The following is a 25,718-nucleotide window of genomic DNA, read 5'->3' as shown; positions in this document are numbered from 1 at the left end:
TCAGTAAAGTATAAAAAGGACGTTTGAGGAGATAGAAATCGCAAAAGCAAAGCTGGAATCAGGAAAGTAGTGTCCTTCCTCTGTGGTTTTAAAAAAAGTCATATAAAGCCTGTAAAATTGATTTGGTGTTTTTCTCCTTGTGGTAAACCAAAAAGTAGGTTAAATTTGTTCGAGATAAATAATTGATACAAGTGAGGTTTCAGAGGGTTTTCTATAGTATTTTGGTGAGACTACTTTATGTTTCTCCAATAGTACCCCGAGATTTTCCTTATGAAGAGGACTCAAGACCTCGATCACAGTCTTCCAAAGCTGCCATTCCTCCCCCAGTGTACGAGGAACAAGACAGACCAAGATCTCCAACTGGGCCTAGCAACTCCTTCCTCGCTAACATGGGGTAATGATTTAATGTTCTTATCTAAGGACTTGAGAGACAATGTGAAGCATTGATAGCCCTTTCAACAGATGCAGCTTGTTTGAAACTGAGAACATTCAGGCTGTGGGGAGACTCTTGGTGTGTGCAGGTCACACGGTGCCTGCCTCAATCATGTGGAGCATGTTCCAGTGTAATGATGGGGCTTGTTCAAAACAGCAACTTTCCAGTAGAAGTTTTGACTCATTTTGATGTTGAACATTATTTTTCTAGACAGGGACAGAACCTGATAACTGTTTACATTTGCCTTCATGACATTGCAAATAAAATAGCTCATATGAATCAGAGCTCACTTACTATCTCCAAAGGGCTGGTGATACTTTTTTTCCTGATAAAGTGGGCCATTTGCTTTAAGGTCATGGTTCTCAGGGTCATTCTAACTACAAGTAGACATTTGTTTGCTAGCGTATAAAAGTTGACTGTAAGGTTGATGCTAAGGTGGGGCTTGGGGATTTTTTTAAACTGTACTGGGCTTGGCAAACATTTTGGTTAAGAGGATATTCTGTGTTGTTGATTTTGATCCTGTGAAACGGCTGTCCCATGAAGTGGCGTCACACGAAGCCTTTGTTCTGTGCTGTGCTGCATCTGCTGGCTGCTGCCTGTAGCAGAAATGCAGCCGGTGAGACAGCGAGTGGGGTTGAAACTCACTAGTCTTTCAAGTGCTCAGTGACCATATGCAAGTGGTGACCATGTTGGATGGTGCAGACATAGGACATGGCTGTGGCTGGGGAGGCTTTGGGTGCTGGAGGGTTGGACAGACATGAAGCTGGTTATGTTTTGTTTTCCCTGTTAATGATAGAAATTTACTTTTTACTGAATTTGCTTTTAACCAGGAATTACATCTTTTAACTTGTGCTTAGAAAAGATGCAAGGTGGTACCATTCAGCAGTTTTTGGTGTTTTTAGCCCTAGAATAGCTTGTTCAAATGAACATGTTAAGGGAATTAAATACAAGAAGTAATGTAGGTGCAGTTCCAGTTGAAGCAGGGTTTTGTGGCTTAAGCCCTAAGCAGCAGTGGTCATGGGGTGGGGGTGCCCTTCAGCCCCATGCCGCACCTCAGAGCACAGTGTGAGAGCCGTTTGGTTATTACAGAAAGCAGTGGACTGAGAGTTGTGGGGTCCAGTTTCAGCTCTACCATTAACAGCTGTACAGATAATTTATTGGTTTTTTGAGATGGAGGCTCACTCTGTTGCCCAGGCTGGAGTGCAGTGGTGCGATCTCGGCTTACTGCAGCCTCTGCCTCCCTAGTTCAAGCAATTCTCTGCCTCAGCCTGCCAAGTAGCTAGGACTACAGGTGCACACCACCATGCCCGGCTAATGTTTACATTTTTAATAGAGGTGAGGTTTCACCTTGTTGGCCAGGCTGGTCTTGAACTCCTGACCTCAGGTGATCCACCCGCCTCGGCCTCCCAGTGCTGGGATTACAAGCGTGAGCAACTACACCCGGACTGTACAAATTATTTCTAATGTGGCGTCTTGCTTTACTTCTAAGTCCACCCCTTAAGCTAGTCAACTAATCTTAGCCTCCGTTTATTTCTCATTTGTTAAATAGGTGATCTCTAAGGGTTCTTTCATTTACATAGTCTGTCATTGGAAACTCTTCTGTGCCATTCAGGAAATGGGATCATCTTCATTACATGAAACTTCATACTTACTTTTTGATAGCCACTTTTTAATAAACTGTGGTCACAAGCTATGTGGCAGTGCAGATCTGGAGCACACAAAAGGTCTTGTGTTTCCTAGCAGGGCACTGAGGAGACTCCACCAGAGAAACTGGCATTTCTCCTCCAAGACAACAGAATATTCTGGACTTGAGTCATAGCTTTTTCTGTTTCTTTCATGCTGCACATCCCCATAGCTTCCATCTAATAGTCCACTCCTAGTTAATGGTGACTTTATTGAAACCCCTGTGGAGCATGCACTCTCTCCAGAAGGAGGTGGTTTGATGTGAAAATGCAACCTTGTCTCCAGTTGACGATGTCAAGGCTAAGAGTCCTTTCCCTTCTCCTCCTGCCAGGGGCACGGTGGCGCACAAGATCATGCAGAAGTACGGCTTCCGGGAGGGCCAGGGTCTGGGGAAGCACGAGCAGGGGCTGAGCACCGCCTTGTCAGTGGAGAAGACCAGCAAGCGTGGCGGCAAGATCATTGTGGGTGACGCCACAGAGAAAGGTATGTCCCCAGGGAAGCGTGTGGCTAGAGGGAAAGGACTGGCCCCATCCGCATCAGACGTGGCCAGTCTTGATCCTGATGTGCCAGCAGGGGGACAATGACGAGTGTGGCCAGAGGGAGAGGGCTGGCCCCGCCATCACTGGAACACAGGCCGTCCTGATCATATGATGCACTGCCACTTCTGTTTTGTGAAACCAGGAATCCTGAGGCTCATCTTTATTTTTTCAGAACAGAGGTAGAGAGATGAAGGCTCGTGGAGGAAAAGATGGTGAGAGACTTGGGCAGAAAGTGAATAGTCCTCAGGAAGAAATCTTGGTTATGTGTTTAGAGCACGAAGGACAGAGCCATATAGTGTGGCAGTGAATATGCCTGCCGCCTCCATCTCAGAGGTCTTCTCTACTTTTCCCTCTTGCCCTTTCAGTATAGATGTGGTTTCTAATTCTCTTACAGATTGTTTATTTTGTGAGATCTAATGTTATTTTGCAGTCTCTTGGTAAATGATGCCTAGTTGGTGTTTTATTTTCATTTAATTTTTACAGTCTGTTCTGTATTGAGGGAATTCAGGAAAGAAACAAACATATATTAGCATTTTAATCAGGGAAATTAAGTTTGAGTCAGCCTAGCTGAACTTCCTTTGCTAAAGAAAGAAGAAAACTTTTCTGGCAGCCCTGTTCATGCACAGCTTAGGATACATCACGAGCCTGACAGGTGAGTGCCAGAAACCAACAGTCGTCCCGACTTGTGAGGTTATCTGAAGTAAGGCAGCCGGTGGCTGGATTAGTAACTGGATATTCCCCTGGGCCCGTGACCTTGAACGTTTGCTACAAGTCAACTCACCTATAGGAATTATCACTCACATGCCCTGTCAGCCCTTGGGGAAGTGAGATGAGCAAAAATTGCAGGTAATGGTGGAGGCTCAGAACATCCAGATGCTATTGTAAAAACATGCCAAAGCGAGGCCGGGCGCGGTGGCTCAAGCCTGTAATCCCAGCACTTTGGGAGGCCGAGACGGGCGGATCACGAGGTCAGGAGATCGAGACCATCCTGGCGAACACGGTGAAACCTCGTCTCTACTAAAAAATACAAAAAACTAGCCGGGCGAGGTGGCGGGCGCCTGTAGTCCCAGCTGCTCGGGAGGCTGAGGCGGGAGAATGGCGTAAAAACCCGGGAGGCGGAGCTTGCAGTGAGCTGAGATCCGGTCACTGCACTCCAGCCTGGGCGACAGAGCGAGACTCTGTCTCAAAAAAAAAAAAAAAATACAAAAAAAAAAAAAAAAACATGCCAAAGCAAAGCAGAGGCTTTCGTTGCAGATAAGGCTGTGTTTTTGCTTGAAGACCAATTGTGTAGTTGCCTAGGACATAAATGGTGGGGATCACTATTGAAATTAAATTAATTATTATAAGTAGGACTCAGTTCTGTAACACATCTAATGATATGTTTTGATACAGATGCATCCAAGAAGTCAGATTCAAATCCACTGACTGAAATACTTAAGTGTCCTACTAAAGTGGTCCTACTAAGGGTAAGAAGCTGAGGAAAGCAAGCTGTCGGCCTGCCTAGATTTGTGTGTGTCACCCCAACCTACCCTGCTCCCCCTAAAAGTTAAAACTGAAAATGATCCTTTTGCAAATAATACTTTGGGCAGATCCCACGTAAGGTTGATTTTAGATTTTTCACTAATGTGTAAGTCTCTGCTAAGTACAGTGTTTATGACTGCAGTGAATAATTACTTTCAGTAGTTGAAATTGCAAGAGCTTCAGCTAGTTTATACATTTTGGTGCTTACATAGGTGCTTTGTAACTCTTTACAGGCTTAATGTATGTTTTAGTGTTTTAAGAAATACTAACTTTTGGGTACTTTGGGGATGAAATTTTTCGTTGTGTCATTTGGGATTGAGAACATTTACCATCACTAAAGTAAGTCATATTTATATACCCCTGCTAGGTGTTTGTAAGTTATACTTGGTACTTGAATTTATTTATTTTTGTGTTTAAAGAACATGGTTGGTGCCGGAGAGGTGGATGAAGACTTGGAAGTTGAAACCAAGGAAGAATGTGAAAAATATGGCAAAGTTGGAAAATGTGTGATATTTGAAGTAAGAGCATTTTCTTTTGATGTTTATAACACAAGTTGTTATTGGCAGATTACAAAACATTTTCTATAAATAGGACAGGGTATGCTATAAGTAACATATTCTTACTGCAGAAGGTGACAAGCATTGGTTATTTGTGCTTCTCTTGCTCAGTTATTACAGTTTTAAACATAAAGACAAGAATGACTTGGAGTTTTATTTGGTGAAGAAACAGGAATGTTTCGTGATGGAGAATCAGTATGGTGACTAAAGACCTTGATTGTAGTGTGCTCAGTAGTTTAGTTCCTTAGACGTGCCTTTGGTTTCAGTCATTTGGTGAGTATTTAGTGCCTCTCACATGCACTGCACTGTACGGAGAGCACTTGGATTACAGGAAGCATGCTCTGTACTCTCGGTGTGTTCAGTTGAAGAAACACAAAAGAAACACAAAAATAACTAAAGGATATTCAGTTACTAGACTGGGTAGTATTGACTAAGGTCAGGAGTTGAGAAAAGAATTAGATCAGTGAAAAAATAGAGAGTGCCTTGTGAGCAATAGCAGATGTGGACTATGCTTTGAAATGAAGAGGTGAGATTTGCAGAGAAGGGTATTCTGACTGGGATAATGGCTCCTAGGAGACAGTGAAGATCAGGACTACCAAAATGGAATGGATGGGCCCATGGGAGATTAGCAGAAGTGCTTAGGTAGGTGGAATGGACCACATTACAGTGGGCTAGGAAAGCTAGACAGAGCTAGTCAAAATGAGACCTGATGTGGAAGGCCACTAGAGCACCAACCTTTTTAATCTTAAAACTCTGCTTACTCTGTTTCTTTATCCTACTGCTGTTTGTTGACCACATAATTATTTGTTTATGTCATCCGCTGGCACAGGGCCTTTATGAGGTCAGAAACTGCTTAGCCCTGTGTTCCTGGCACCTAACAATGCCTGTCATAAAAACAGGCATTCAGTACATTTTTGATGATGAACAAATTATACTTATTTCCTTGGTATTTGACAACTAGTTGACTGTATATGATGATAATTAGAATATTCATTCTGAGAAATCATGTAAAAGAGAAAACTCATTCAGTGCAATCTCAAATCCCTTTACTCATCACGCTCTCATTTTCTTCCAGATTCCTGGTGCCCCTGATGATGAAGCAGTACGGATATTTTTAGAATTTGAGAGAGTTGAATCAGCAATTAAAGGTTAGTTATACAGCTAAATATTAAAGAATTAAAAAGTTGAATTTACAGCCTTAGTATTTACAAGTAAAGTTACTGTTTCATTGAAGTTAAACCTTTTTAATGTCTTATAGGATACCTATATTAACTGTCTTGTGTTTGCCTTTCAGCGGTTGTTGACTTGAATGGGAGGTATTTTGGTGGACGGGTGGTAAAAGCATGTTTCTACAATTTGGACAAATTCAGGGTCTTGGATTTGGCAGAACAAGTTTGATTTTGAGAACTAGAGCACGAGTCATCTCCGGTGATCCTTCAATGAACTGCAGGCTGAGAAAAGAAGGAAAGAGGTCACAGCCTCCATGGCTGTTGCATACCAAGACTCTTGGAAGGACTTCTAAGATATATGTTGATTGATCCCTTTTTTATTTTGTGGTTTTTTAATATAGTATAAAAATCCTTTTAAAAAAACAACAATCTGTGTGCCTCTCTGATTGTTTCTCTTTTTTATTATTACTCCTGAGTTGATGACATTTTTTGTTAGATTTCATGGTAATTCTCAAGTGCTTCAATGATGCAGCATTTCTTGCACTAAAAAAAAAAAAAAAAAAAAAAAAATAGAAAGTTTTGGGACATGGGGTGATATTAAATTATTCTTTGTTTTTCTTTTTCTTTTAATAAAGCCTGCAAGTTACTGTATGTAGTTTCATAAATTCTGTAATAAAGTATCATCTTGGCAGTGTGCCAAAGGTGAAAATGATGCTTTCTCTAACAGAGAAATTCTTAGTGACTCCAGTCGTAGAAAAACGTCTTTACAACCTGAATAAGATTGAAGAATTGTGAGCATACCATGCCTATTGGATGAATCATTTGCCATTAAGCTAAGTCAGACTGTAGGGTTTGTGATGGATTTATGGAATATGTGGGTATAGAAATCACGAATCTAGCATTTGTTTTCAGAGATTCAAGCATAGTCTTTAGGGTAGATCAGAAATGACAAATGAATTCAAAACCTAGCAGGTGCATTGTAAATGTGTGCCCAATTATGTTTTGGAAATGGCAGTTCCTTGGGGTCATGTTTCTACTGGCAAAATTTGCAATGGTATTGTATGTAATTTTAAAACTTATAAAATTATCCACATTGGCCACATAAACTGTACTGCCAATTAACAGAATTCTGGAATTGTGAGAATTGTATCATTGAAGTTCAGTAGGATGTGTGGCTTAAAAATTTATCAGGACCACAAAAAAGAAAACAAAAATATTTGGTACTGAGGTTCATTGCCAGGGCAGGAGGTATTTCCAGAAAATACTCATGCCTGTGTTCTGTTCCTTGCTTTCCCAAATACTGCATGTGACTCTCCTCAGTGGCAGCTGAAAGACTCGAGCCCGTGTTGTCTCCTTTGGTTATTATGACATGAAAGTGTATCAAGAACTCAGCATTTCTTTGCATCCATGGACTTGGTTTGGAGACATAAGGAATATTCTGACCCTTTTTAAAAAAGGATTTTCTCATGTTTTTATTTAACATAAATAAAAGAATAACATTTTATCTTTTGTGGTATTATTTTATTGAATAAAATTGAGTTTTATGATAAAAGTGCACCTGTTCTGTAAAGTCAGTTGGGGTTAGGGAATGTGAGGTAAATTACATAATTGAACATTGTAGAGGACAGAAAGAATCAAAAGCAGCCCTGAAACTAGTTATCTATGGAATTCGGCAATACCATTCCTCAAGCGGACACCATGTTTGAGCTTACAAGTACCCGAGTGTGCCATGCTGAATGTAACAAGGACTAGTTTGATTTCAGAAATGAATGGTTCCAACCCACGTTTCATGCTTGCATTTATTGTTATGCTTTGTAATAACATTGTTTGCTTGCATTTAGGTGGCCTTTCCTAACATTCTCATGGTCAGCAACCAGAGAATTGCAAGCAGCTCATACTACTTGATTTCCGTTCGCATGGGCACAACTTAGTGCATGCCTTTCTCCCCAGTCTTATTTTTAAAATTATCCGTAACTGCATTAATCACTTAGTGCTTTATTTATAATGGATTTCTGATAGTGGAATAATTTCTAAATCTCCTGCAAGTTAGTACTTGAGAAATTTGAAATTTATTTTCAATATTAACATGCAAGTTAATATAAGAATGGATTTCTGATAGTGGAATAATTTCTAAATCTGCAAGTTAGTACTTGAGAAATTTGAAATTTATTTTCAATATTAACATGCAAGTTAATATAAGAATTTTAGATTTCAATAAAAATTTAAAATCACGTAAGCTACCATCTAACTGGCAAGGTTCCGTGTCATAGACGTTTGTCATTCTTGGTGGCCCATCTGTGATCTTTTGAAACCCCTTTTTCGGTGTGGGGAACTTCCTCGTTTCCCTCCTCCCCACAAGAGACTAGAAACTTGCTTTCCCAGCCTGTCTTGCGGGTTGAGTAGGGTTGTGCGCTTGGGATCTCTGATCAGACCAGCACCGCAGTGTGAGAGAGAGCTGTGTGAAGAGTCTGTCCTCTCGCTTTGGCAAGGGTTCCCCTGCAGTGTTGTGTGGCACTGGGGGCAGCAATGGCAGATACCTTGTCACCCCTGCTGGTGTGTGGTGTCTGGCAGAGCAGTCTATGGAGGGATTTGGGAATTTTGCTTTCCATAAATCCTGCGGCTTGCCCCTGGCCTATCTGGAGATCCTTTTCCTTTTTTTTTTTTTTTTTTTTTTTCTCTTGAAACAAGAGTGTCACTGTGTTGCCTAGGCTGGAGTGCAGTGGTGCAATCTTAGCTCACTGCAACCTCCACCTCCTGGGTTCAAACAATTCTCGTGCCTCAGCCTCCCAAGAAGCTGAGATTACAGGCATGTGCCACCACTCCTGGCTAATTTTTTTATTTTTAGTGGAAAAGGAGTTTCGCCATGGTGGCCAGGCTGGTCTTGAACTCCTAGGCTCAAACGCTCCTTTTGCCAAAGTGCTGGGATTATAGGCATGAGCCACTGCACCCAATCCTTTTATAATTTTTATTTTTTTGGTAGATTTCTTTCTGCTTAAACAAGCTAGAGTGAATTTTAAGTCTGCACATAAGACCCCTGACTGATAACAGATTGATAACTGAGATTGCACGACAAATCCTGAAAGATGGAGGTAGGATGGGATTTGTAAGGACCCAATTTCCCTGGGCTGAAAAACGTGAACCTCGTTACTTGGCGATGAGGCATTTAGCCAAGCTGCTGCTGTTTCTTGGACTGTAGGCTGGTGTTACGGCATGCCTCAGCCTCCCAATATGCTGGGATTATACATGTGAGCCACTGGCCTGGTTTTTTGTGGTGGTGTTTTTCTTTTTTAATGTACATAAATTAAGATTTACTCAGTGTGCTCTAAAGTTTTATGGGCTTTGACAAAAGCTTAATGTCAGGCCAGGTGCAGTGGCTCACGCCTGTAATCCCAGCACTTTGGGAGGCCGAGGGAGGCAGATCACCTGAGGTCAGGAGTTTGAGACCAGCCTGGCAAAGATGGCAAAACTCTGTCTCTACTAAAAATAAAAACATTAGCCGGGTGCGGTTCCACGTGCCTATAATCCCAGCTACTCAGGAGGCTGAGGCAGGAGAATTGCTCGAACCCGGGAGGTGGAGGTTGCAGTCAGCCAAGATTGCGCCATTGCACTCCAGCCTAGGTGACAGAGAGGGACTCTGTCACACACACACACACACACACACAAAAGTCTTGTATTCGTCTTTATAGTATCTCACAATGACTTCACAGCCCTAAGAAATCCCCTGTGCTTCATCTATGTAGTGAAACTTCCACCCTCCTCCCCACCTGCATTCCTGGCAACTACTGATGTGTTGACTGTCCATAGTGTTGCCTTTGCCAGAATGTCATGTAATTGGAAGTCATGTATCATGCAGCTTTTTTCAGACCGGCTGCTTTTGCTTGGCAATGTGCGTGTCAGATGCATGCATATCTTGTTGTGGCTTGATAGCTTGTTCTTTTTATTCCATTGTGCGGATGTACCACCATATGTTTATCCATTCACCTATTGAAGGCCATATTGATCACTTCTAGTTCTTGGCAGCTATGAATAAAGCTATAAGCATCCATGTGCGGGTGTTTCATGGACATAATGTTTTCACGTAGCGGGGTACATATTTAGGAGTGTGATTGCTGGATTACATGGTAAGACTTGTCCTTTTTCAAACTCTCTCTGTACTGGCATATAAACTTCCTCAAATCTCTCCCATCTAATGGAAATAGGTCAAACCTTGAATTGTTAGCCACTCCCCAACTCCCTCGTGTCCCTGTTCTTTCTTCTCAGAGAATCCCAACGTCCCGCCTCCACCTCCTTGCTTCTGACTGCCTCTTCCACTCAGCCCACACTTGCAGAATGAGGACTGCGTCGACTACACATTAGACCTCTGCTTCCACCAGGCCTCCTCGATAGTTCAGCTAAGAGCTGTGCAGTGAGTCTCCTGACCTTTTATGGCACTTGACGCTGGTCACTACTCCCTGAGGACGGAGACCAAGACCCCTTGAGGATGGAGACCAAGGCCCTGCCAGTGCCTCCCTATATCCTCACCCTTTACCTCCTCCCATGTGGTTTTCTCTCCTTGCCCTGGCCTTGGGTTTCTTCTGTGACTCACCCATATTTGAATCTCAGCCAGTCTTCCTCACCAAACCTCAGATCTGTATCCAAGTGCCTGTTAGACATCATCCCCTGACTGTCCCCTTTGCACCTCAAACACATGTCCCAAACTTCACTCACTTCTTCCCTTTCAAGCTCTCCTGCTAAACGCTCTTGAATTGGGGAAAGCATCATCTATTCGGTCATCTAACTCAGAAACCCAAGAATCCCCTCGACTCCTCACTTCCCCTTCTATCTAGATCCAGCCTGTAGTTGAGGATTGCCAGTTCTGTTTCTTTTCCATCTTTCATGCTAGCGCAGTGGAGCGCCTTCATTTCTGAGCCCTCGTCTCCTGGGAGTAGGCCCATGGGCTCCCCCTGGTCTCCCTGCATTAAACCTTGCACCCCTCTCGTCTTCCAAGGCAATGCCTCAGCTGTTCAAGCCACTCCCATATGCACAATCCTTACCGCGTCTAGACTCCTGCTTGGAAGCTGCGGCGTTCTCACTGCCCTCGCTGAGCCGCGCCTTCTCCTTAGGTTCCTGTGGTGGGAGCGTTGGCAGTGACTTCTGCTCACGCTCTCCCCGCGGCCTAGAGAATTGCCCCTTCCCTTATTCTCCTTCCAACACGTATCCTGGGCCTGCTGAGTTGCTACTCATGCGAGGTTTATTGGCACCACAAGCCCCATAATTGAGAAACAACAGTCCCCAGCTGCATACCTCCCCCGCGGAAACTACATTTAACTTTTTATCTGGCCTGCTGCTGGTCTCTGCCTCCATGCTTATAAATAAATCATCGTGAGGCTCCTTCCTTCTCTTCCTAAGCAGATGTCTCGGAAGAAGAGGCTGTACTTACTTACCACCTCCCTCATCTCAATTCACTCTTTAACTCGCTACAACTGAAGGAGTAAATCCAGAAAATGATGGCATTGACTTGGGGAAATAGGGAACCCAAAGTAGGAGAGAGGAAAGCAGTTCCCAAGGTGATGATGGAAGAAGTCTTGGTCCATAGCCCTACAGGGGCCTGGAGAACTCGTGGTCCACATGGGAGCGGGAAGATAAGAGGCTTTCCAAAGTTGTAAAATAATGATAATTAACCATGATATACAACTGACTCAGCTGAGACGAATACACAAAATGCCATATCATATAAATACTGATTACCGCTTTGCTTTTTAATGTTGCCTTAGGCCTAACTTGAAAGAATGAATAGGAGGGTGGGGTGTGGGGTGGGTGGGCGGGGGGTGGGCATGGGAAGGCCAAACTTTGTTTCTTTTTTTTTTTTTTTGTTTTGAGACGGAGTCTCTCTCTTGTCGCCCAGGCTGGAGTGCAGAGGCGCGATCTCGGCTCACTACAACCTCTGCCTCCCGGGTTCACACCATTCTCCTGCCTCAGCCTCTTGAGTAGCTGGGACTACAGGCGTGCACCACCACTTTCGGCTAATTTTTGTATTTTTAGTAGAGATGGGGTTTCGCCAGGCTGGTTCCGAACTCCTGATCTCAGGTGATCCAACCACCTCAACCTCCCAAAGTGCTGGGATTACAGGCATGAGCCACCATGCCCAGCCCACTCTTCTGTTTTCCAGGAAGTCGGTGGGTTGTCCAACGTTCTCTGTCTCTCCTGTGCTGGAGCGCTGCGCTGGATCCTGTGTCTTAATCTTCTTGATTTCCTCTCTAGTTTTGGTGGAGCTTGTCTTGAAGTAGTTTCCTAAGAAAAGATACAGGGGAGATACAGTTTGTTAGGCCATGCGTGTCTGAAAAATCTTCATTCTGCATTTTTCTTTTTCTTTTTTTCTTTTGAGACAGGGTCTCCGTTGCCCAGGCTGGAGTGCAGTGGCGCAGTCATAGTTCACTTCAACCTTGAACTAGGAGGCTGAAGCAATCCTCCCACCTCAGCCTCTAGAGTAACTGGGACCACAGGCACTCGCCACCATCCACAAAAATCATAATTCTGTCCTGCTGAATTGCTAGTTTGACTAAATGTGGACTTCTTGATTAAAACCCATTTTCCCTCAGAATTTTGGGGGCATTGCTACATTCTCATTTTCTTGTTTTGCTGTTGGTAAAGTCAGTGTCCTTCTTGCTGACCTGTTTTTCTTCTCTGGAAGGTTCTGGAACCACTGTCTGGAAGTTTCATGACTATGCCATGGACCTCTTCTCATTCAGCATGGTGGGCATTGGGGATGAACCCTCTTTTTTTTTTTTTTTTTTTTTTTTTGAGACGGAAACTCACTCTGTCGCCCAGGCTGGAGTGCAGTGGTGTGATCTCAGCTCACTGCAACCTCCACCTCCCAGGTTCAAGCAATTCTCCTGCCTCGGCCTCCCGAGTAGGTGGGATTACTGTCATGTGCATCATGCCTGGTAAATTTTTGTATTTTTAGTAGAGACAGGGTTTCACTATGTTGGCCAGGCTGATCTGGAACTCCTGACCTCAAGTGAACCGCCTGCCTCGGCCTCCCAAAGTGCTGGGATTACAGGCATGAGCCACTGTGCCTGGCCAGGGGATGTACTCTTTCAATCTAGAAACTCGAATCCTTCGATTCTGGAAATGTTTCTCATAATATTTCTTTAATAATTTACCCTCCTTCCTTCACTGTATTTCTCTTTCTGGGACTTTTACTAGTTAGTTTCCTTTTGGGTTGGTCTCTCTCTTTTCTCTTTTATTGGCCAAGCCCTGATCTAAGGCACTAAGGTATAGAGGTGGTTGAGTCCTGACCAGAGCCTTAAGGGTCTAGATTTATGTAAATGATGGAGCTGTACACGTTACTTTATTTATAGCAAGATATTGTAAAGATTATTAAATTCATAGTTCACTGTAACCTCGAACTCCTCGGCTCAAGCAGTCCTCCCACCTCAGCCTCCAGAGTAGCTGGGACTACAGGCACATCCCACCATGCTCAGCTAATTTTTGTATTTTTTGTAGAGACAGGGTTTCACCATATTGCCTAGGCTTGTCTCGAGCTCCTGGACTCAAGCAATCCTCCTGCCTTGACCTCCCCCTCCCAAAGGGTGGGGATTACAGGTACTGAGCCACTGCACCTGGTCAATATATTTTTAAACATGGTCTTAGGGTATCATCAAGCTGCAGATTTGATAACAGTTGGGTCTTTTTATTTAGTAACCACCCTTTTTTCCTCCTCTTTACTCACACAGTATTTAAATACTTCCTATTAAATCTCTGTTATCCTATTCTCTTCCTGTTGCATTTTTCTCCCACAACTTAAGTCTCAAGTCTAAGCAGCGAACATATAAGGTTTCCGATAAGCTAAGACAGTGTCTCTCCATGGATGGGTTCGTGACAAACCCATGTGGGTCCCTGGCTTGCTGAAACCAGGTTTCACATGAGGGGAGGAAGTGGGTTGACAAGAAGGGGGTTGCTAAGGGAACTTTATTACTCATTTCTCTTGGAAAAAAGCAGAAGGAACAAATGGAATAAAAGTCTGATAATTTGGCAGACATGCTTTGCAGTTACTTGCAATACTGTACTTAGGTTCAGAATAAGGAACTAAGTAACAATCATTGATACTGAGTCGCTTCAGAATTAAGCTGATGGTGACAATAAACTCTCCCGGATGACTGCTGTATACACAGGTATTGTATGAGGGTGCAACTGGATTAAGTCATTCTGAACTGAATTTTGCATAATTATTACCAAAATTTGGATTGAAAAGTAAGTTTACAGTTGGTATTCCTATTTAATATTAGTTTTTGTCAAAATAATATATGTACATAATTATAAAATCAACTAAGTTCTTCAAATACTCATAAATCAGAACAGCACTCTGCCTCCACCAGTCTCGTTCTCCAAAGGGAAACACATTCAGGTCTTGTTTTGTTTTTGGGGGTTTTTTTTGCGGTTTTTTGTTTTATTTTGTTTTTGTTTTTGTTTTGAGACAGAGTTTTGCTTTTGTCGCCCAGGCTTGAATTCCTGGGCCAAGTGATCCTCACCGCTTGGCCTCCCAAAGTGCAAGGGATTACAGGTGTGAGCCACCATACCAGCCTTCAAGGGCAGTTCTGATGCCTAACACCCACTGATCCAGCTCAACAATATTGGATCACTTGAGGTCAGGAGTTCAAGACCAGCCTGGCCAATAGGGTGAAACCCTGTCTCTACTAAAAATACAAAAATTAGCCTGGCATGGTGGCATGTGCCTGTAATCCCAGCTATTTGGGAGGCTGAGGTATGAGAATCCCTTGAACCTGGGAGGTGGAGGCTGCAGTGAGCCGAGATTGTGCCGCTGCACTCTAGCCTGGGTGACGGAGTGAAACTCTATCTCGAAAAAAAAAAAGTCTCTGATGCCTTCTGGCCTTCACAGTGGACATTGGCATATAAAGCTTATGAACACCTTCACCCTTGCAAGGAGGATGATACGGAATCTTCACATTCTGCTGCATGGCACCAATTGTGCTATTTTAACAACAATGACTGTGCAGAAATGAAGCCAGTGCTTTTTTCCTCCAAGCCTTTGGACAAAGCATGTTTTATGACAAAAATAATCCTTCTGGCTCACATGTCCTCTCAGGCTTCCCACTGCTCTCCCACACAGCCTCTCGCTCCGAGAAGCGAGTCCCCTCCCGCTAATGACAATTCTTTGGGCAGACCCAGAACTTGTTTCCAGAGACTGAAATAACATTTCCAACGGGGCGGTGCCACCAGATTTGCTGAGCTGTTTGGTGGCCCGTAGTGAGCTGATCTGTGTTGGATAAATTATCTTCCCTGGGCGTGACGGGAAGGAGAGGCTCAAGGCGGAACTTCTTTTTGAGACAAATGAATTTGGAAATATTAAATAAGGAGGAAATAGTGGTATAACTTGTTTTTTTCTAGTACTGAAAGATGCCACCTCTGTACTTAACTACGTAGAGTAAGAAACATTCAGGAAAGTATATATTTTTATAGCATTGAAGTTAACCATTGAAGAGGGATTCATTAAGTGCTTACTATTAGGCAGTATGAGAATTTGTTTAAAGTATTAGATACCCCAAAATCCTATTCAAAAAGACACAAATATGATTCTAAAATATGTAAACAACAATGCTAGTAAACAAATGAAGGTATAATTTGGCCCAAGAAACCCGCACATTCAGAGCTTAGAGAAAATATATTATTTTTCCCGCTTTCTGGCTTTTACAGCCTTATTAAAACAAACAAACAAAAAAAATTCTGGTGACTGAGGATTCACATTAAAAAGAAAAAGAAAAAAAAAAATTTTAATTCCAAAGCACAAACCCCTCACTGAAGCCACTGAACACTCTAATCCACACCAAAACTTCAAACGTTAACACTGGCTCGCACGTTTGCCCGATCCTTGAGTGGCAGAGCGACTCACCGTCTGCAGCCAGGCCTGGACGGCACCGCTGGTCCTAAGTCCCTCAGCCTTCAGGTCTCAGTCTACCCAGCCCGAGACGACCGCTGTGCGTCCTCCATCAGACAGCAAAGCCACGACTTTTGTGCCCACCTACAGAACTTCAGTTAATCTTGGGAATCTGAAATCATTCATTTTATTTAGCAAAGTGTTTTCAGTTCCTTCAGGATTGGTGCTTGTCTAAACCATCTGCTCTGAGTGAGTTGTAAGGACTCAGGTACCAAGCACCTTAAACACCCCAGGCTCAGGGGGTTTTGAACAGGCCCTGCAGGCCAGCGGAGGCCCTCTCCTCCTCCCCAGACAGCAGCGCTGTGGACCTCGCTGAGCTGGTGACCCGTCATCCCCAGCCCTTCTCCGGGAAACCCCTTCTGTAGGAAACACATTTCTCACTTTCCCAGCACCTAAGTGCCATCATTCTGTCTGATGAGATGAAAGTGGAAATATCTCCATCTTCTGGGGAAAGCTTTCATTTTCTTGGTAAAAGGAAAAACGCTGCTGCTGCGACTTCTGTGTCCCCGGCTTCAACCTTGAACTGGGGCCCGGTGCCTGAAGATGCAGGGGAGGGCTCAGACCGTGAGCAACTCCAGCTCACTGCAGTGGGGGGAAAAGAACATTATCCGGCCTCTGCACCAGTCCTGGAGAAGTCAAGCTCACCTTGACTTCTACAAGAAAAAGAAATCCCTTTTTGTTAAGTCACGGTAAGTTGGGATTTCTGTTACTTAAAAGCCGTATGCCTGCCGGGTGCAGTGGCTCACACCTGTAGTCCCAGCACTTTGGGAGGCCGAGGCGGGCGAATCACTTGAGGTCGGGAGTTCAAGACCAGCCTGGCTAACATGGAGAAACCCTGTCTCTACTAAAAATACAAAATTAGTCAGGCGTGGTGGCACATGCCTGTAATCCCAGCTACTCGGGAGACTGAGGCAGGAGAATCACTTGAACCCAGGAGGCAGAAGTTGCGGTGAGCCAAGATCGCACCATTGCACTCTAGCTTGGGCAACAAGAATGAAACTCCATCTCAGAAACAAACAAAAAACAGACCTACACCTAATGGATAGGGAATTTGGTATCTGAAAGCCAGTGGTGCCAGGGAACAGACACTAATGTATGGCGCTGGCTAAGAGGAGGTCCAGTGGTGGGGCAGGGACCCAACTCCTTCAGCCTGGAAAATCAGGGTCCTACTTGATGGTAAATGATCAGTTGCATGCTCACCTGTTGTGAGACCTAGAGACTAAAGCTGTAGCATAAAACAGTGGTTCCCAAACCTTTCTGCACCAGGGACCAATTTTGTAGAAGACAGTTTTCCACATACCAGGGTTGAGGGATGGTCTGGGGATGATTCAGGCGCATTACATTTATTGTGAACTTTATTTCTATTATTATTACATTGTAATATGCAATGAAATAATTAAACAACTCACCATAATGTAGAATCAGTGGCAGCCCTGAGCTTGTTTTCCTGCAACTAGGGCCAGCCCCCAGGAGACAGAAGAGGAGGTGGGCAGGTCACCAGGGCCAGCCTCCAGGAGACAGAAGAGGAGGTGGGCAGGTCACCAGGGCCAGCCTTTGGGAGAGGGAAGGTGTTAGGTTGGATGATGTGTGGAGAGAAGGCCTTTGCTAAGGCTGCTCAAGCATGCGACTAAATAGAATAGACCAGGAATTTACAACTGTGTGAGGTAACTACATTGTCTCAGAAACCAAAGGGTGCAGTGGCTCACTCCTGTAATCCCAGCACCTTGGGAGACCTTGGGAGGTGGGAGGATCAGTTGAGCCCAGGAGTTTGAAACCAGCCTGAGCAACACGGTGAGAGCCCATCTCTAAAAAATAAAAATAAAATTAACTGGGTGCAGTGGCACGTGCCTGCTGTGGTCCCAGCTACGAAGGAGGCTGAGGTGGGAGGATCACCTGAGCCCCGGAGGTCGAGGCTATAGTGAGCTATGATTGCACTGCTGCACTCCAGCCTGGCCAACAGAGTGAGACCCTATCTCAAAAACAGCAACAAAGAAGCCCTCAGGCTGGCTAGCAGTAACCCCTGTCTGTTCAGGCCATGAAGCCATCTGCAGCTCCTGAACCCATACTCAGGAACTGAATCGCAAAACCCTACGTTCTCAAGCATGTCCTGCCCTGGGCCCTCCTTAGATTAGGCCGTGGAGGACCCTCCCAGAGACCATGGAAGTCACTGGGAAGGTCTGACACGAGGTGCCAGGCTGGCTCACCGGGGAGCTCGCTCTATCGCCAGGGCAGGGAGACCTCACTGCTCCTTTCAGCGGGATCTTGTGTGTGACTCGTTTTGTCTTCCCATCCTCTGAGTTTCTGAAGGGGGATTTTTATTGCAATGATCTATTTCCTCTTCCACCATTCCTTATTCGATGTGTTGATGGTGGACTACTTGTCTTTGGGCTATAGCTGGTGGGATCACGAGGAGCTCCCTCTGGACCCCAAGGGGACACCTGCATGTCATCTGGAGATGCAGGACTCGGGCAGTTGGATGCCATGGCTCGGGTGGTCTTGAGGGTGGTCCTCCAAGCCTTTGGCGGGGGCAGTGTGTTATCTAGAAAGAGGTGCACTGGGGCTGACCTGGGAAAAGTCCAACCCGATTCTCATTCCCAAACCCTTTCTTGTATTTAACTTTTCAGAAACATTCCATCTGCTCTGTCTCTCAGCACCACTTTGCAGCTAATCAAGAAGACATAAGCAGACATCCACTGGGGGCGGGGAGGGGGTTCTGGGAGCGCCTAGCCTTCTGGATTAAAGAGACATATGCTGCTGCCCGAATCCCAAATGCAGCGTGATGCCTGCCACTACCGCAGCCTGGCTGCAGCCTTGGGGAAGAGGGTGCGGGAGCTACAGAGGCTGTCCTTGACATGATTCAGCCTCCAAAGCAGGATTGACTGCTGCTGCCTCCAGACCTTCCTGTTTTGTGAGAAAAACAAATCCCAATGTGTTTAAGCCTCCGTGAGTCAGGTTCTCATTTACATGTAGCCGAAAGCATTTCTGAAGTGTGCAAACACACTCGAGAGATAAGATTCTAACCCATCAGCAAAAACCATCAGGTGAGGTGGATGAACCTGTTTCAGTCAACACTGATTTCAACTTAGTGATCTCCCCGGGGGGTGAGATTTGGGGTGCACTGAGGCAGCCTCCCTATCCAAAATAATTCCAGCAGTCCTGTTATTGATGCCTGAACTTCTACGTGTAGAGCCACACACAATCTGTGTGGTGTCTACACACACTCACACACAGCTGTTAGGAGGGGCCTGGACAGCCAGGGGTGAGGACGGCAGCACGGGAGCTTGGGACAGAAAGCCAGGCTGTGGTTTCACGCATTGCAGATCCTATATCCCAGAAGCCATTTCTTTTTCTTTTTCTTTCTTTTTTTGTTTTGTTTTGTTGTTTGTTTGTTTGGTTTGGTTTTTTGTTTTTCTTTTCTGAGTCAGAGTCTTGTCCTGTCACCCAGGCTGGAGTACAATGACACAATCTCAGTTCATTGCAACCTCTGCCCCTCTGGTTCAAGTGATTCTCCGGCCTCAGCCTCCCGAGTAGCTGGGATTACAGGTGTGCACCACCACACCTGGCTAATTTTTGTATTTTTAGTAGACACAGGATTTTGCCATGTTGGCCAGGCTGGTCTTGAACTCCTGACCTCAGGTGATCTGCCTGCCTCGGCCTCCCAAAGTGTTGGAACTATAGGTGTGAGCCACCATGCCCGTTACAAATCTATTTGTAGCAGATTTAACTTTCAGAAAATGTCTCCATATAATCCTCATCTTTCATTTTCCAGTATAGACCTCTTTCCTCTTAGCATTCTGTTCTTGATGACTTAGAGTGTCTTTTCTCTTTATGTCATTTGCACGTCACTCCTTCCTGTCTCCGGCTTCTTCCCAGCCCTCCTCCTCCTTTGCACACAGGAAACCTCATTCTGTGGTGTGAACAGGGGGATTCCCATCTTCCTGAAACGACTTAGTCTTGAGCTGCCTGTGCCCTTCCCATCGCAGTGAATGTTGTCAGTTGGGGATGACTGGGCAGCCATGGGGAAGGTGAGCAGAGGGCAGAGGAGTCCAAGCCCCTGAGGTGGGGGTGGGAGCAGGGAGGGCTGCAGGCTCAGCTGCTGGGGCAGGAGGAGGAGAGCTAGGACCTGGGGGAGTGTGTGTGAGTGTGTGTGTGAGAGTGTGTGCGTGTGTGTGGTGGGGTCAGTAGGGAGCGGGGGAGTCTTTTATCTTTACCACTTGTTTGCCTGATTAGCCTACTTTTCTTGGTTTCTAGGGAGAGAGCAAAAAAACTTTTTCTTTCTCTGAGACGGAGTAAAGCATGTGGCATCAAGAGTGCAGCAGAGAGCCAGGCGCAGTGGTTTATTCACGCTTATAAACCCAGCACTTTGGGAGTATGAGGGCGGGGTGGGGGGGGGGGTGGATCACCTGAGATCAGGAGTTCGAGACCAACCTGGCCAACATGGGGAAATCTCATCTCTACTAAAAATACCAAATGAGCCAGGCGTGGTGGCACCTGCCTGTAATCCCAGCTACTCGGGAGGCTGAGGCAGGAGAATCACTTGAACCTGGGAGGCGGAGGTTGCAGTGAGCCGAGATTACGCCATTGCATTCCAGCCTGAGCAACAAGAGTGAAATTCCGTCTTAAAAAAAGAAAAAGTAACGAAAAGAGAAAAAAAAAAGATTGCAACAGAAGCGCAGGGCACCCTGCGGATCCCTGCAGCCTCTCACCTTCAACCTCTGTGCTGGGATCCAACAATTCCCTTCCCATTTGACTGTCAGATCAGAAGGGTCTTTGCTAATTTCAGTCTAAATCAGGAGAAAGCTGACCTCGATTTAGCTGGAATGACAGTGATGACTAATTTGTACACCAGATTTAATAAAGCTAGCTCTTCCCCCATGGGGAGAGAAAGATGATGTGGGTTTCTTGCATCTGCACTAACTGAGATTGCTTTCTGGCAAGGGTAGAGAAATGCTAATTCTCCATACTCCCAGGAGGGGGTTCTGCTGACAGCTCCTGGACTGTCACCTGAGTTGGGGTGTGACTGGGCTAGGGATGTCACAAGCCAACCAGCCAGGCACCTGCATGGGTGGGCTCTTGACCCTTTGAGGCCACTGTGGTCTTTGAAGGAAAGTCAGTAGGTCTGGAAACAAGAGTGGTGGGGACCCCTTCCCCGTGGGGGGCCAGGAGCTCCTGTTATAAGAGCTCCAACAGGCCTCCATATTTTCTGTCCCTTTTACAGGCAAGAATTCAATTCTGGGTCCTGAGCAGGGGTTGTCCTGGTCAACAAGCAACTTCAGTTCCTTGGGACAGGACCCCAGACTTGCTGGTATGACGTCATTGTTTCTTTACTGGGTAAGTCTCTCTCAACCCTGGAAGTCTGTTTACACAGAGAAGCGTGAAACAAACTCTTATTTTTGATATTTTGGGGTTACGTTTAGGTGATCTGTACGTATTTGATATTTTAAGAAGTTGCTGTTTTAAGAGAATGTGGCATATTTTAACTTGTAATTTTAAATGCAATGAATGGACCGGCCTCTTGATTACAACTAAAAATATGTAATTGGGTAATTGATGTAGATTTGTGATTTAAACTCAGATATTCAACGCCAATTTATTAAGATTGTAGCCAGTATGGGAACATTTAAGAAAACCAGAAGTTCGCTATAGTTAGTTGTTAAGCACTTGAGAATGCTTGTGAGTAAATTGAAGTATTTAAAAGTATAAAGTATTAATATTATAAATGCAGTTTAAAAATTTTAAGGTTGGCTGGGCGCGGTGGCTCAAGCCCAGCACTTTGGGAGGCCGAGATGGGCGGATCACAAGGTCAGGAGATCGAGACCATCCTGGCTAATACGGTGAAACCCCGTCTCTACTAAAGAATATAAAAAACTAGCCGGGCGACGAGGCGGGCGCCTGTAGTCCCAGCTACTTGGGAGGCGGAGGCAGGAGAATGGCGTGAACCTGGGAGGCGGAGCTTGCAGTGAGCTGAGATCCGGCCACCGCACTCCAGCCTGGGCGACACAGCCAGACTCCGTCTCAAAAAAAAAAAAAAAAAAAAAAAAAAAAAAAATTCAAGGACATTTAAATAAGTAAATTTCTGAATAGGAACAGTCATCAAAGTTTTCCTTAACAATGGCGGTTCAATGTTTTCTGTATTATAAAATAAAGTTATACATGGATGGAGCTGGAGGCCATTATCCTAAGCGAACTAACACAGGAACAGAAAACCAGATACCGCATGCTCTTGCTTATCAGTGGGAGCTAAACACTGAGGACACAAGGACACAAAGGAGGGAGCAACAGATACCGGGGCCTCCTTGAGGGTGGAGGGTGGGAGGAGGGTGAGGACCAGAAAGCTGCCTATCAGCCGGGCGCAGAGGCTCACACCTGTCATCCCAGCACTTTGGGAGGCTGAGGCGGGCAGACCACTTGAGCTCAGGAGTTTGAGACCAGCCTGGGCAACATACTGAAACCCCATCTCTACAAAAACTTAAAATTAGCCAGATGTGATAGTGCATGCCCGTGGCCCCAGCTGTTAGGGAGGCTGAGGTGGGAGGATTGCCTGAGGTCGAGGCTGCAGTGAGCTGTGATCATGACACTGCACTCCAGCCTGAGTGACAGAGCAAAACCCTGCCTCAAATTAAAAATAATAATAATAATAATAATAAAGAAGGCTACCTATTGGGTACTATGCTTATAATTTAGGTAACAAAATAATCTCTACACTAAACCTCTGTGACATACAATTTACCTACATAACAAATCTGTACGTGTATCCCTGAACCTAAAATAAAAGTTAAAAATAAATAAATGTAGGAGTGCAAAAGTCTTATTGAAAAAAAAGATAAAGTTAAGAATAAATAAATAGGCTGGGTATAGGCCGGGCGTGGTGGTTCACGCCTATAATCCCAGCACTTTGGGAGGTTGAGGCAGGCAGATCACCTGAGGTCAGGAGTTTGAGACCAGCCTGGCCAACATGGCAAAACCCCGTCTCTACTAAAAATACAAAAATTAGCCGGGCGTGGTGGCACATGCCTGTAATTCCAACTACTCGGGAGGCCGAGCAGGAGAGTCGCTTGAACCTGGGGTGTAGAGGTTGCAGTGAGCCGAGATTACACCACTTCACTCCAGCCTAAGCTGGAGAAAATCTGTTTTGTTAAGCAGGAGAATCTATTTTGTTAAGCAGGAGAATCGCTTAAACCTGGGAGGCGGAGGTTGCAGTGAGCTGAGAGTGTGCCACTGCTCTCCAGGCTGGGCGACAGAGCGAGACTTTGTCTCAAACAAACAAAAAACAAACAAAAAAAAGAGTCATTTGCTCCTCACATTTGGCCACTAATGAACATTGCCTACATGTTACAGGTGAGGAAACAGGTGAAGGAAGGGCATGCCCGGAGCAGAGGCCCAGCCCCACCCCAACAGCCTGGCTCTCCTGCATGGTTTAGTTTGGCCTCTAAAGCGTCCTTATTACAGGCAAAGTGCAACCCCACCACAGAGAATCCCTTTTCTCTCTGGAAGTGCTTATGTGATTAATCTGAAGTCACCATGACTTTGATTTCCTCTGCAGAAGACAGCAGCGTATTCCAGGAGCGCAATGCAGTAGAAAGCAACCACTTGGTCCTAGAGACCGAGACTAATTTCTGGGAAAGAGGCAGCTAGGCTCCTCCGCCTTACGCAGGTCATGAAGACTCAGTACACTGAGATCGAAGGTCCTCAGTTCCTAGCTAAGCAAGCCTCCAAGGACTGTGACATCCCAACCTTCGGACGAGGATGGAGGCGGGAGGAGACACAGCCTGGCCAGGAGACCTGGGGTTGGGGATCTGCCCCTGGTCTGGCTCAGCAATCAGGCAAGTCACTACCCTGGCTGAGGCCAGCTTTGTTGGCAGTGAAATGGGTGAACGCTGCCTCTGCTTGAATCAAGAGTTTGTCAGGATGCTGTGGGAAAAATTATATGAAGGTTCTCTGTAACATTAAAAAAAAAAGAAAAAGAAAAAGGCCTGTTGCATATTTGTCAGGGGCTGGACTTTCTGAGAGCAGGCAGATAGGGAACAGCCGAGCATGCTTGAGGGCTCTGGTGTCTTCAGGGCCTCTGTCACCCGTGTGACACTGTCCTTGGCTCAGCCGGCTGTGGAGGCCCCAAGTGACACTGTGAACAGCTGGCAAGAGACTTCCCCCGACTCTGCAGCCTCCCTGTGACTTCTCGTCCCTTGTGAAGGAAGGGGTGGCTGCCTGACCTGTTGGCCCTGGGCACTGTCCTGCTCCCCTGGTTGTGGAGCTGCCAGGACGGCGGGACAATCAACACAATGCTCCTCTTCTTCTGTCGGGGACATCACCACAGAGAAGAAAAGAGCCTCTCCCTAGAGAGAAGTCCTGATGTCTGAAACTTCGGCTGAGTGGAGGAGAAAGGATAACTCATCACATTTCCCCAGAGCCAGGGCAACACGTAGGAGTTGCGTTTTGAGAGGAGGATGATCCAGGAGAGAAAGGGTGCGCACAGCACACCAGCTGTGCTAGGGCCGGGCCAGGCGGACCATGGGGCCCTGGGGAGCCCCTTGCCCCCACCAGCAGCCTGCTGCTGTGTGCGCCTCCTCCCAGGTGTTCAGCTTGGCTTTAACCTAGCAGTTGCCAGGAGGGGCTGTGCAGATGGAATTAAGGTCCCCATGAGCTGATCGCAAGATGGGAGACTGCTGGGGGCCTGAGTCCTTTAAGGCAGGGAGCTTTCTCCTGCAGGACCCAAAAGAAGACATCAGTGTTCAAAGCACGAGAAAGATCCAACCTGCCCTTGCCCCTGTGGAAAGAGGAGCCAGGTGGCATGGAACAAGGGTGGCCTCTAGAAGTGACTCCGCTGACAGCCAGTGAGGAAATGGGGACCCTAATCCCACTCCACAGGAACTGAATTCTGCCAGCAAGGAGGAGCTGGGAAGTGGTTTCTGATGAGAACTCAGCCAGTTAGCACCTCGATCTCCGCTGGGCGAGGTCTGTGCAGAGCCACAGCCAGGCAGTGTGACTTCTAACCTTCAGAATCAGGAGCTAATGAAGGGGTGGGGCTTAAACCACAAAATTTGTGTGTGTGTGTGTGTGTTTTAAAGAACACTACATAGCAAGAGAAAATAAACAAACATCCCCTCCATTAAACTGCACATTTATTGAAACGTCAGTAGATGTAAATTAGCATATCTGTCTCTTCCTTCCTGGAAGCATTTTTGTTTGTTTGTTTTAGAAACACAGTCTCACTCTGTTGCCCAGGCTGGAGTGCAGTGGGGTGATCTCGGCTCACTGCAACCTCCACCTCCCTGGTTCAAGTGATTCTCCTGCCCCAGCCTCCTGAGTAGCTGGGATTGCAGGTGCGTACCACCACGCCTGGCTAGTTTTTGTATTTTTAGTAGAAACAGGATTTCACCATGTTAGCTAGGTTGGTCTTGAACTCCTGACCTCAGGTGATCTGCCTGCCTTGGCCTCCCAAAGTGCTGGGATTACAAACATGAGCCACCGTGCCGGCCCTGAAAGCATTTATTTTGAAACAATTTCAAACTGAAAAACACCTCTATCCCCTTCTCCTACACTGACCAGTTGTCTATGTATTTGCTAAATAATTCTGTGTGTGTGTCACGTGCAAGTGCATATTTTTTTCTGAGCCATCTGAGCCCACTTATCCCTACAAATGAACATCAAGCCCATTTACTCCTACAAAGAAAGATATTCACTTATATAAGCACATAAAAAATTCAACCTTGATGAAATGTCTATTCTATAGACCTAATCTGAAGTATGAATATGCCCGCTTTACAGATGGACAAACTAAGGTAGAAAAGTTACATGCCTTACCCAAAGCCACACAGATGGTAAGTGGTAAAACCAGGTTTCACTTTGTTTGTTTGTTTGTTTGTTTGTTTTGAGACGGAGTCT

At 45.5% G+C, this 25,718-nt stretch overlaps 1 protein-coding gene and 1 long non-coding RNA gene across 2 annotated transcripts in view; both read left to right on the top strand.

The window, feature by feature from the left end:
- RBM17 (RNA binding motif protein 17) overlaps nucleotides 1–7,407 on the top strand; it is a 28,854-nt gene extending 21,447 nt beyond the window's left edge. Inside the window, exons 7-12 of the mRNA XM_030940965.1 lie at nucleotides 253–394; nucleotides 2,448–2,599; nucleotides 4,048–4,121; nucleotides 4,596–4,694; nucleotides 5,809–5,881; nucleotides 6,028–7,407. Coding sequence (XP_030796825.1) covers nucleotides 253–394; nucleotides 2,448–2,599; nucleotides 4,048–4,121; nucleotides 4,596–4,694; nucleotides 5,809–5,881; nucleotides 6,028–6,131 — 644 coding nt within the window. The 3' untranslated portion in view covers nucleotides 6,132–7,407. The remainder of the gene's footprint in view (nucleotides 1–252; nucleotides 395–2,447; nucleotides 2,600–4,047; nucleotides 4,122–4,595; nucleotides 4,695–5,808; nucleotides 5,882–6,027) is intronic.
- Nucleotides 7,408–19,735: 12,328 nt separating this feature from the next.
- On the top strand, nucleotides 19,736–23,754 carry LOC115900464. The gene is made up of 3 exons (XR_004060143.1): nucleotides 19,736–19,861; nucleotides 21,055–21,167; nucleotides 23,380–23,754. It is a non-coding gene; the product is annotated as an uncharacterized LOC115900464 (long non-coding RNA).
- Nucleotides 23,755–25,718: the final 1,964 nt, after the last annotated feature.

This window comes from Rhinopithecus roxellana, chromosome 11, assembly GCF_007565055.1.
Source record: "Rhinopithecus roxellana isolate Shanxi Qingling chromosome 11, ASM756505v1, whole genome shotgun sequence".
NCBI lineage: Eukaryota > Metazoa > Chordata > Mammalia > Primates > Cercopithecidae > Rhinopithecus > Rhinopithecus roxellana.
The sequence above is the reverse complement of the archived record's forward strand: the minus strand, read 5'-3'. Positions and strand labels throughout refer to the sequence as shown.